The sequence below is a fragment of the Myxine glutinosa genome, chromosome 12 (assembly GCF_964187855.1).
Source record: "Myxine glutinosa chromosome 12, kmMyxGlut1.1, whole genome shotgun sequence".
Taxonomy (NCBI): domain Eukaryota; kingdom Metazoa; phylum Chordata; class Myxini; order Myxiniformes; family Myxinidae; genus Myxine; species Myxine glutinosa.
Genome location: NC_136272.1, coordinates 63,258,865 through 63,271,681, shown reverse-complemented (window position 1 = coordinate 63,271,681; position 12,817 = coordinate 63,258,865). Strand labels below are relative to the sequence as shown.

Genomic DNA, 12,817 nt, shown 5'->3' with positions numbered 1-12,817 from the left:
AAAACCGAGCAATGAATTCGGGTGGTTTGGTCGCCTGCAGGTTGAATCCGTCCGGCTTTCGGTTCAAGGGAGGTGGTTTGGTCGGGCCGAGGTTCCACGCACCATCTCGGCGCGGCACCTTGCGGTCCCGGGCCCGATGGCTCAATCTCCCCCGGTCGGAACCCCGTCCCCGCGAGGGGGCACCGTACCGCTTCCTCCCACTCGCCCTTGAACCGTACCGGTCGCCTCGCCCTCCAAGGCCCGGACTCGACCGTGCAGGGCGGGGCCAAGCCCGAATCGGCAACGACGCTTCGAAGAGAAGCGACGCAGCATCGATCCGCGCCGGGCCCTGCATCCAACAAAGCACGCCGCGCCCCGAGTGCTCGCATCGGCTATCCGTCGCCCTAACCGCTAACCCGGTTACCGTCGATGCTTCACCGGCATGCTCACACGCATACGCTACCCCTTTCACCCTCACAAAACCCGGCGTTCCAACGCCGTTCGTACATTCCACCAACGCTCTCCCTGTTACACACCACACCTCTCGCGCACACTCTTGCGCACACTTTGGTCCACACCTCTCCTCCGTTACGTCCTCCGTAACACTCACCATGGGCGTGCACTCTTGCATCCACCCACTAACGCGCTCACATGGGCTCTCCCACACCCGCGCTACCACTAACTCAGGTGTGCTTCCTCGCACACCCTCGACCATTCCAAGCGTGCATTCTCGCACCCGCTCCACCACCAACTTACTCCTCGTGTCACTCTCACCCTCGCACGTACACTCCGTACACCCCGACGTGCATTCTCGCTCGCACTCGGTTTCACTCCCACACGTTATAACACACCCACTCGCCGACGCACACTTTTTCCTCACACGCATGCCATTTTTACTCACACGGGACCCTTCACCAACGCCCGGGTGCCATATCGATCCCAATCGCGCGACAATTCTTTTGTCGCTAAACATCCTTTTACAAAATCTCCCAGCACAATACACAGCACGTCTCACCTTCGGGGTTCTTCTTCCTCCCTGCACCAAAACCTGCAAACTTCCATTCGGGTTAAGCACAGCATCGTGATGTGAGCAGGGACTTTGCACATATTCCATCTTTTCCTCCCGCCGCGAGTGGTTTTCTAAGTCCCCGGTCTCTTCAATTTCAATGCCCACTTCCACTTTTTCTTTACTCACCTCGACGACCGTTGGCTTTAATAAAATTCCCTCTACCTCATCGGTCGCCGGCTTTTCCAAACCCCGTGTCGCGATTTCTACCCCGGTCCGGTTACCCGTGCTTTCCTCCACTTCGCTCAACCAGCGCTTCTCGACCCGCGTTACCTCCTCGTGCACCCCTGGGACCCTTTCGCCCACCATGCGATCCATGGTCTCCCCATATTTTTGCATGCGGTCACCCATTCTGTTGGTTATTGCTTCAATTTGGTTTCCCAATCCGTTCGTTATTGCTTCCATTTTATTACTCAATTTCTCCCCCTCTATTCTCAGCATCTCGGTGAATTGCGCCATGAAGTCCCCCACATCAAAGCCCGCTGCTACGGTCACGGGCGTGGCAAAATTTGGTGCCGCTGTAACCACGTGCGCGAGAGCGCCATTTTGTGCACCTGATACCCCCTCAACCACACCTTCTTTACTCTCCTCCACCATTTTCCCCACTTCTTCCCTGGGGTCCTGGGTCGATTCTACCCCACTCTTCTCTACCGGAAACCCAGCCGTCTTGATCTGCCATAGCGCGACTTTCAAAATTCGGGTTTTTTGTAAAACAAAATCAAATTTCGGTGTCTTTATAATTTTGAACAAATTTTTTCCTTGATGTTTTTTAAAAATTTGGTTCGGGCCTCGAATCTCACTCCTCGACACCAATTGTTACGGACGCGGTTTAGATGTTATTTTGACCGAGCGGTTGGTATGACCGCGACCGAACAGTTATTCCCCGACTAGACCCCGATTCCACCCAGACGTTGACCAAATCGCGCTATGCTAAATCAATGATGGAAAGGACACAACGACTGGGATAGATGAAACGACGCAAGGGGTACAGTTCTCGAGACCTCCGGAGGAGGGTATAATTACAGTGGTGGAGAAAAGGGGGTAGATTACACGGTAGTGAGGTAAAGACACAGAAGAGATGGGCACTTAAATACAATCTTATCTTAGCCCAGACAGACTACAGACAAACGGAACAAGGCTGACTTACACAGGGATTGATGGCAGGAAGGGACAGGTAGTCGATAGCACAAGGTGCACCTTGGCTCGGGGACAGGATAAAGCACGGTCCAGTCCAGAGATGCGGGGAGGCCTCACAGCGCTCGGAGGGTACGTCTTGCTTGCTCCAAGCTCAGCGCGCATCTGACGTCACCTCCCTCTTCCTGCGCATGCTCAGCGGGGAGTGACACGCCCTCGGCTGGTTGGCTCCGCCCCCCTGGGGCCGGTCCGCCGCTTCCATTGGGTGCGGGGGTTACCGGGCTCCGCCCTTGACGAGGAGCTGACAGGGAGCCCCTATTTGGTAACCCCGTCGAGCACATGTTCGATGGCGGCTCGTTGGGAAGGCCTCATGCCCTCCCAACACCCCCTACCAACCAAGCCGGAGTGAGGACGCGCACTCCCTGTGCACGCCGCCGCCGTTGCTGTTGTTGCTGTTGTTGTTGTTGTTGTTGCTGCTGAACCGTGAGGAAGAGCTGCGGGGAGGTATTGGGAGGTCCTAAACTTCCTAACGGTGCCATACAATCACATTCTGGTGCAACGAAGGGTCAGAATTAATGGAAACGAATCCTTAACTGACATAGACTAAGAATAACTAGCAAGATGTCCTATAGTTGTCTACGTGAGATGCGGTGGACCTGGATGCGACATTTAATGGGGGGAAATAGGGGGATGTCGGGTCTACAGAGTGTTGGTTACAGAAAGTGGGACTAGGGATTGAGGGATTGGGGAGAGTTGGGGAGTATTGAGGAAAGAGGGGAATATTTACAAGCGGATATGGATGGATGTAAATCCCATATCCGCAACAATATTTATTTGCCTGTCAGTTGTGTTTTGGTTATATTCACCGTCTTCCCAAATGAAATCCCAACATTCATCTTTATTGATTTGTTGTATCAAAAAATGGCAGTAGTTTGGATGATTTAATTTTCTGGAAATCTATGTACACGTTTCATGGCTATGAGAACCATGTTCTGTCACATAGCTCTTCCATGAGCCAAAATCTTGTATATGAGAGAAGGAAGCTGGGACTCGATGGTAGGATCATGTTTTTGACGAGTTACTGTGTCCGCAACATTTTGTTTGCCTTGTCTTCACGTGAAAGGTTCCTCCTTCTTTTGTGAGCCAATTCCTGTTCTACCACCTCCATCCCATTGTTTTGGTACATGATATGATTCCACATTAAGTTTTGTTTGGAATGCACAATCCATGTTGAGCAACATGGTACTTTACCATATTTACCCTTGCCAGAGGAGAGGATATTGCATTTGAGTGCCTTTTGTTTGTTTCTCTGTTTCTTTGTCCGCACAGAATAAATATATTCTCTGCAACCGTTGGTCCGATTGATAGGAAATTTTCACCATAGGTGCAGCTCCACCTGTATAATTTTTTTCTGATAATTATGACATCATAGGTCAGGTGGTTCGGCCGCCATCTTGGAAAAACCGAAAAACTTTGCACCTCTATATCTCCGAAAGCGCTGCATAGAAAAAATTGAGACATGGCTCATTGTAAAGAACTCTTCATGGGGAATAAAATATTTTAATGATGATGTCATAGGTGCCTCCATTATGACATAATTCGACAAGTACAAAACCTCATCCGATCACGATGAAATTTCTTGAGCATAATCTTGGGATAAATTGGTGGAGAAAAAAATAATGATGTCATCTGTCACGTGGTTCGGCCACCATATTGGTTTTAACACAAAAGCCTTAAAAACCACAAAGTACATCATGGCGAGGGTCTTCAATCTGATTGCTCTTTCTAGTTCCTTCTGTTTTGTCTTTTTGCCTTTCTAAATATTTTCTCCTCGTTTAATGTGAAGTATTTTCCAACATTCATGGTACTCACGGACATTGCATTCACGGTGCCTTTAACAATGTTCCAACTTCCTCTTTCTACTGTGTTGAATTCTCTATTCTATGACAATTCACTTCTTTCTCTTCAAAATTTTCCTTTCAAATAAATCCTTCGATCATTACAACACTTACAGCTCTTTCTTTCGACATTCTCTACACTCACCTTTATTCCACCCCTCCTTTAACGTTTTCAAATGTATTTCTGACTTGAAAATCTCAAGAAACCCAGTTTGCAATAGATGGTTTTATTTCATTATTCATTCCATTTGTAGATCTTCAGTGTCAAACCCTTCCCTGTCTGTTCCCTCTTCTTGTACTCGTCCTTATCCTACCAACCCTATCTCTTACCAGCATCCCACTCCATGTTCTCTCCCTCGACTCCCCATTTCATCACTACCATCGCCCTACCCCTCCCCTCCAAAACTGACCCTCATCCCTCCCCTTCAAATCTCCCCTCTCATCCCTCCCCTTCAAATCTCCCCTCTCACCCCTCTCATCCCTCCCCTTCTAATCTCCCCCCTCATCCCTCCCCTTCAAGACTCCCCCCTCACCCCTCGCCTTCAAATCTCCATCCTCACTCCTCGCCTTCAAATCTCCACCTCACCCCTCCCCTTCAAATCTACCCCTCGCCTTCAAATCTCCCCTCTCACCCCTCCTCGTCAAAGCTTCCCCTCCCCAACTCTTTCCTACACCTCTTCCAATCTTCTCCGAACTCTGCCTTCCTCTCCCCTCCCTCCCCCCCACCCCCCATAATTACTCCTCACTGTGCCTCAAGCCATCACGACCTAGCCGTTTGTCCTCCTTCTCATCCTGCCCTCTCTCCTTACTCTTCTGCAATGTCCGACACTGTCCAACAGCTCTCTTTACCTCCCCCTCTCTTCCCTCATCTTATCCCCAAACCCCTCCCCTCTCTTGCACCTGTTTTCCCACCCCTCCTCTCTTCCTTAATGGTATGGACCTCAGACATTGCTCTAACCTGGTTAATCTCCATACAGGTTGCTTCTAACAAACCAGACTTGATCTGCTTAACGGAAATTTTCCTCCTTCAAGACGTCTCTGACTCTTTAGTATCTCTCCCAAGTTACTCCCTCCTCCGGTATGATAGACCTGAGCCTCGTCCTGGTGGCGGAGTTGCACTGTACATAAACAAAAACTATATTCCACTCTTTGTGTACTGCTCTTACAACTCCCAAACCCCACTAGTACCTCTGGCTTCGGCTTCCCCTCTGCTCCCACCTTTTGTTTATGTGTGTGTTGTACAGTCCACCAAACAGTGATGACTCGATCTAAACCTCACTCTCTAACATGGACCAACTTCTATCCATTCATCCCAACTCTCTTTTCCTCATATGTGGTGCTTTCAATTATTATCATTATGCCAACTGGCTGGGTGTAGGTACCTCTCACACCAGCCATGGCACCTCTGCAAAGGTCGTTTGCCACTCACTGGGACTGACCCAATCTGTCTTTTCCCACCCGGATCTCAGTCAGTGGTACATCATCTCTTCTAGACTTGGTTATGACTAACTTCCGTGCAAATGTCTGCTGTTCTTCTTCTGCTCCAAGCGGTTCATCTGATCATTTCCTTGTTGGAGTGGACATCTCTCTGGCCATTCTCAGAGAGCCTCCTCAGTGTTGATGAGTCTGGCATTTCACTCAGGCTGACTGGCATGGTCTTCAAGCAGCCATAAATCATCTGGACTGGTCTCCCATCTCTACTGTCTCTGACATAAACTCATCCTGGGAATTCGTCCAAAGTAAATTGCTCTCTCTCATGCACAGATTTATCCCATCTCGTCTTCAGTTGTCATACCCTTCCTCCCATCCATGGTACACTGAATCTTGTGGTGAGGCTGTTGCCCTGAAACAACTTGCCTTCACCTCCTGGAAGGCAAATCCAACTGAAGGCAATCTCAGTTCCTTCCACAAGGCTCAGAACAAGTGTGTGTCTCCCCTCAGGAGAGCCAGGAAACAATATCTCTCTACTCTCAAGACTGAACTCTCAAACCTGTCTCCCTCATCCAAATCCTGGTGGCATCTTGTCAAATCTGTTCCTGGTGTTTGCTCCCCCTCCATTCCCTCCCTTACCTCAAATGGCTACACACCTGACTCCGCACGTGGAAAAGCTGAATGCTTCAACTCTGTGTTTCCTTCAAAATCTTGTGTCCCAAACCCATCTCTCTCTGTTCCCACCTTACCCAGTCGAACCCAGCTGCTCCTGGACTCTGTTTCCTTCCTCCCGACAAGGTGGAGAAGTTTCTGTCAATCCTCGACTCTGATTCTGCAACTGGACCAGATGGCATCAGCCCACGGGTCCTAAAATCCTGCTCTGCCGCTCCATCTCACCCTCTCTCTGTTCTCTTCTCCCTCTCTTTTGCTCAAGAACATCTGCCATCTGCTTGGAAATCAGCCAACATTACCACTTTACACAAAAAAGGTGCAAAAACAGATCCTTGCAACTACAGACCAATCAGCCTGCTCCCAATAATCAGCAAGATCATGGAATCCATCATCACTTCTGAAATTAAATCCTTCCTCAAACTCTCCTCTTATGGTATCCATGGAAATCTCCACTCATGACTTACAGACTTCCTCTCCTGTCGTAGTCAACATTTGGCTCTAAATGCCAAAATCTCCTCTTCCTGTCCAGGCTGGAGTTCTTCAACGCAGTATGCTGGGCCTAATGCCTTTTCTAATCTTCATAAATGATCTCTCTGACTCTGGAAGATCCTCTTAATCTTTTTGCTGATGACTCCTCTCCGGCCTCTGCTCTTTCTGTGATCCGTCCCCCAAATATTCCCGCAGGATGCACAAGGTCTGCCAGCAACCTTCTTGTGGTGAAACTGCAGAAATCAACACTCACTGCTCACCTTCATTCTTTCATTCTTTCATTCCCCTTTTTCCTGCCTCTGGAACAAACTCCCACACTCTCTTCAATCCCACTCCTCCCTCCAGGTCTTTAAAACAGCTGTTCACCACCATCTATTTTTCTTCCCCCATCTAAAAACTTGATCTTTTCTACCCCCATTAATACATCCCAAATCCACCTTTTTAAAATTCCCTTTTCTTTCCTGAAAGTCTTGTCGTGTCTATCTTGTTTATTCTGTGGACCCCTCTCCCCCACCCCCAAGCCCTCTCTCTTCCACAGATCTCCTGATGTCCCTGGTCTCTACTCTTGTTGTTTCCCTCTCTCTCCCCCTCTTGTCTCCCACACCCTTTATCATATGTTCTATGAGTTAGCTGTCATACGAGCCAAGACAAGTATACAAAAAACAAACAAAAAAAAACCCAGCTTTGCTGTGGGCATGGATGTATCACTCGGTCTTCTGTTAATTTATTTGGTGTGATATTGTCCTGTGTTCAGTCTATTGCTGTCCTGTGGCCTCGCTTTTAAGTATTCCAGTTGTCACCTGTTAATGTAATCAAAATTCTAACTCTTAATTGATGACATTTTTCAAAACGATGTTTAAAATAAGTTATTGCATGAAGCTTAGCGTATCTTTTCGTGTCATTGGTTTTGCTGTAAAGGTTACCGACTGGGATGCTTACTCTCAGCCCCCTCCCCATTACCTTCCTCCTCCCCCGCCAGTCATGATTTATTATATTGCTGCCGATGAGGTGGAATGCTGGTTAAATGTTGTCAACAAAGTGCATGAGCTTTCACCAGTTTTATTTATATTCTTAATCTTTGGTTGTGGATAGAGGAGATGGTAGGAAAGTGAAGGTGAGTTGTACTGTATATGAAAGGATAGAGGTTTTTGGAGCATAAAGGGTGAAAGATGTAGATCGAAGGATGGGGAAAAAGGGGTAGTTTGGATTATCTAAAGGTCATTTATAAAAAATAGTTTTTGATAACCCCTGCTTTCTCACGTCATTGTAACCTCCTTTCTTTGCTCTTCCTTCCCTGATAGGTTTAGCTGTTGGTTTGGGAATCGGGGCCTTGGCAGAGGTGGCAAGGAAGCAGCTTGGCCTTGACCGGAAGCCATCTGGTGGTGAGTGAGAAATATAAAGCAACTGTTTTCTTCTTCTTTAATGGGACTATTATCCCACCTTTCTTGTGGGGTCGGCCTGGGGACACTTGGCCCAAGTCTTCACAAACCGGTTGGCCAAGCTACAGAAATTTGTAATTTGGCCAAGGCACCGGTAATAGATCGCCAACTCTTCACGAAGGACACCATAGAATCTTTAACGTTTACCAACTAATGCCGGCAGATGAGACGCCCGTTTAAAGTCCATGCGAGGGACGCCATGTGCATTGACGAATCGCTCTGCCTGTGAAACAATGGTTGACAGTTTATAGATGGGTCTGGATTCAAACCCAGGCTAGACAGCTTGGAGGTGAGTGTGCCTACCTCTCGGCCATGCTGTCAGCCTATAAATATAAAGCAACTGCTCATTTCCTTTTTTTGTAAAAGAAAACCGAGCCTTTTGACTTGTAATGGAAACATTTTTTCCTTTTTGTCAATGTCCATGATAACAGCACAAATCTAAACTTTTGGTGGGAGGTATGCTTCTCCTGCTGTGATGAACAGGGATACCTAACTTGACTGGTTTTTCTCCAATGTAATGACCATATTATTTAGCAAAAGGTTAGTGCATGATGTCACCTCTACAAGGAACTTGGATACCTGAGGGGACAATTTGACTCGGCGTGCTTGCACTTTATCAATACCACGTTGAAATCCAACCTATCGGTTGTATCTACTTGCTTTCATGGGGATGGGTGGGAAGTGGGGGGAGGAGGGCCCCAGCAAGGGGAGGGAGGGACAGTGGGGTGCACACGTGTACTTCTGATACTATGTGCGTAAAAGAATGGAATTGTAAGGCCATTTATCTGCTAATGATTGTTTCTGACACGAAGCATGTTGCATTTTTGTTGTTTGTGATGTGGTGCACTTAATCACAGCCATGTTTATATATTTATTTTGTTGTTGCAATAATTCTGTCGAGTGAATGTTTTTGCAAACAACACATGTTTTAGTTGTGCAATGTTGCAATGATGCAATTGAGTGAAAACTTTGTGGCATTGCTGTTTGCTGATTTCGGTGGCCATTATATTAAAAAAAAAAACCACCTTTAGAGGCCATTTTTCCCCGCAAAGCGGGGGTTGGCCTTTTTCGGGAACCGTGGTTGTTGTTTTTCAGTCCCCTTTTTGAAGCAATGTTTTACGGCCGGATGCCCTTCCTGACGCCAACCCTTTTTGCCGCCTTTAACGACAAACAGGGAATTACCAGTGAACTGGTACTCAATTAGCCGACCTCGGAAGGATGACAGGCTGAGTCAACCCCCCTGGTGTTAATTCAGCGATCGACCGGGATTCGAACCCAGGATCCTAGGATCCTAAGCCGGCACCCTAGCCGCTAGCCCAACACCAGGCCATTGCTGTTGCAATAACATTCCACATTTATCTGCTTGGGTGTGTCTGTCTACACCTGGGTGGGTGGTGTCAATCGTGTGGTGTTGCTTGAATCAACATTTTGCTGTGAAGGAATTTAAACATAGAAATCTTGAATTGTTCTCCTTTCCATAATGCTGCTTTTTGACATGAGCACCATTTGGGTGGAGTTCAGACTTGACTCGGACTTGACTCGGACTTGACTCGGACTGGATTCAGACTTTATTCAGACCTGATTCACACCTGATTCGGACTTGATTCAGGCTTGATTCAGACATGATTCAGACTTTATTCAGAATGATTCGGACTTTATTTGGACTGGACTCGGACTTTATTTGGACTGGACTCGGACTTTATTTGGACTTGACTCGGACTTTATTTGGACTTGACTCGGACTTGACTCGGACTTGCCTCGGACTTGCCTCGAACTTGCCTCGGACTTGCCTCGGACCTGACTCGGACTTGACTCGGACTTTACTCGGACTGGATTCAGACTTTATTCAGACTTTATTCAGACCTTATTCAGACCTTATTCACACCTGATTCACACCTGATTCGGACTTGATTCAGGCTTGATTCAGGCTTGATTCGGACATGATTCAGACTTTATTCAGAATGATTCTGACTTTATTCGGACTTTATTTGGACTGGACTCAGACTTTATTTGGACTTTATTTGGACTTGACTCGGACTTGACTCGGACTTGACTCGGACTTGACTCGGACTTGACTCGGACTTGCATTTATGCATTCATCTCAATCTTTATCCAGTAATTCCCAACTTTACACCTGACAAAAAGGCCCAATATAGAAATCTAGCTGAAGCAGTCAGTTATACAAAGAAGTAATAATGCATCTCAAAGTTATCGTTCAGGCTGGCAGGATAACCTGGGGGTTTGTGCACTCACCTCTGAGCTGTCTACCTGGGGTTTGAATTTCGACTCTGCTATAAACTATCGTCGCATTGCTCTAGTTTATGTATTATTTTCAGATGCACATACATCCATAAAACAAATACCCCAGTAAACTTCTACCCTAAATTACCCCATTTCCTAGCACACCCTTTTTCCAGGTTATTGTGATTTTTTTTTTCCACCTCCCCCTCACCCCTCTTCGCTTGTTGGTATTAGGTTGGTTTGTTCCCTTTCTGTTCGTGCTGTGCTTCATTCAGCTTGTATGCAGCTTGTTCACCTCCGTGTGTCCTCCCCCCCCCACACCCCCCCACTCACCCACCTTGGTCTCATTCTCACTTCTACTCCATTGTTGGGGTTTCCCCTTTCATTTTGCTCCCTTTCATTCTAATCTAGCTCTTCAATGAGCCTCGATCATGTATCCCACTAACCCCTCCTGCTTAACTCCCAAAATCCAGGCCTGCTGCTCACCTTCACTCTATTACCATACTCTTGTCTTCCGTTTGTGGAACCAACTTGTCATCCATACCCACATTTTCTTTCTTTTTACCACCATCAACCATCTTGTTAAACCACCCTTATCCCGTCTCTCTCTTTGGTAGAAACAATGGTAAGGCAAGGGTAATACCAGTTGGCAAGGGTAAGAGTAGCAGGAGGCCAAATGGTAATCAATGCAGATAAAAGCTCAAACAAAGAAATAAGGGTCTAAAAAGTGAAAACTGTGGATAAAACAGATGGGTGGAGGGAGAGGAGAGAAAATACAAACCTGGAAAGGAAGGTGGAGGATTCATGGGGGGTAGGAGGGGAGTTACCTGTGGATGATGTGAAGCCAAAGGGCAGAATAGTCCTCTATCGATCTGTGGACGAAGGCCTTGCACATTTGTTGGAAGTTCCAATTTTCAAAGGAAAGACTTGGCACAATGGTCCATCTTAAAGAAGGTGGCGGTGTAGGATTTGTCTGGGTTGAAAGGCATATTCCAAGTGTTGGACAAGGCCTGAATAAGGAAAATGCTGTTGCTAGCCTAGCTTGAAGGATGAGGGTTGCTATAGCAGAGGGGATAGTGTTCCACAAAAATAGTGTTATCCAGGGAATCGGAAAGATTGCTGATGAAGTTGAAAAGGACTAGGCCAAAGATACTGCGTTGGAGCGCTCCAACCTCGAGAGTGAGAGAAAGAGAAGGTGAGAATATCCCATTGAGCCATGCTCCAACGTCAAGAGTGGAGGAAGTGTGCGAGCCTTGAGACTAGCTGTCCTTGGATTCTGTAGGCTCAAAGTTTGGAGAGCAAGGTCGGGTTCCATACTGTTAAAAGCTTGAGATATACTGAGAGAGATGGCCCTGATATCTTGTCTGAGATTCAGGGGCTCCATCCATTGTTATGAGTGCAGCAGCAGCAGTGGGTCAGAAAGGTCAGAAACCAAACGCATGGTCTGAGATCGGGGAGTTTGAGAAAATAAAGGATTCTATGTCATGTAGTTATCATGATGTGCTTTGTGTAATGCAGTGATGATTGTTCAATTTGAATTGGACGGAAGGTGACATAAGCCAATGGATAGGTTGAGCAGAAGGGAAAGAGGATGTCGCAGAGCAGGCTTTTAGGACTCGGACACTTAAGCTGTCCAGGCCCTTCACATTGTGATGATGTAAATTATTTTCAGATTTTGCATTGTAACGTCCATTGCTGTTGTGGTTAGCCTATTTGTTCAGTTGAGTTAACCACGAGTCACAGTTAATGGGATTTTGGAGGACACACTGCTGCTGTCCCTTCTCTCCGCCCCACATGCCTTTGTCATGCTCTGCACACAGAAATAGCTTTGTCACAAACACCATCTCCCTCTCCTATCTCCCCTTCCCTTCCCCCAAACCCACACATGCAACTGCCAGCTAACCTCCATCACCTCTACAGACTATTTATTTCCCTGTTAGTCTCATTTGACTTTACCACTTGTTTGTCCATCCTGTTGCATGTGTTGATTGTTTTTTGCTGTTTTGATTTCTTCTCATAGGTTTTTTTTCCTCATTATTATGAATGAATTTTTGTTCCACCTGTTTGGCCTGATCTGATGAAGTTGAGGAAATTTTGAAGTTATTATTTTGGCCTGTGTGCTCTTTGTAATTGAAGTGATCCTATTACTACTACTACTACTACTACTACTTCAACTACCTCCACTACTACTATTACTACTACTACTATGGCTCCAATTATCTTACTATAATTCACCAAATGTCCATCCATCAGTCTGTCTGTCTGTCCGTCTGTCCGTCTGTGTCTGTCTGTCCGTTCGAATGTACCGCAAAAACAGCTGAACCGATCGCAACAATATTTTGGGTGGATAATCCTGGCATCTCCAGGAGTAAAATAGGCTATTTAGTTGTCCATCCGTCGCACCGCGGAGCGAAAGGGGAACTATGGTTTTCCCCTCCGTCCGTGTGTCCGTCCGGGCATGCGTGCGT

General features: G+C 46.9%; 1 protein-coding gene across 6 annotated transcripts in view; it reads left to right on the top strand.

Moving 5' to 3' along the window:
- Positions 1 to 12,817, top strand: part of LOC137437475 (atypical kinase COQ8B, mitochondrial) — a 112,853-nt gene that overhangs the window by 62,518 nt on the left and 37,518 nt on the right. For all 6 annotated transcript variants that reach the window (XM_078766897.1, XM_068131834.2, XM_078766898.1 and 3 more), the window contains one exon: positions 7,971 to 8,051. In XM_078766897.1, the coding sequence (XP_078623023.1) occupies positions 7,971 to 8,051 (81 nt within the window). The remainder of the gene's footprint in view (positions 1 to 7,970; positions 8,052 to 12,817) is intronic.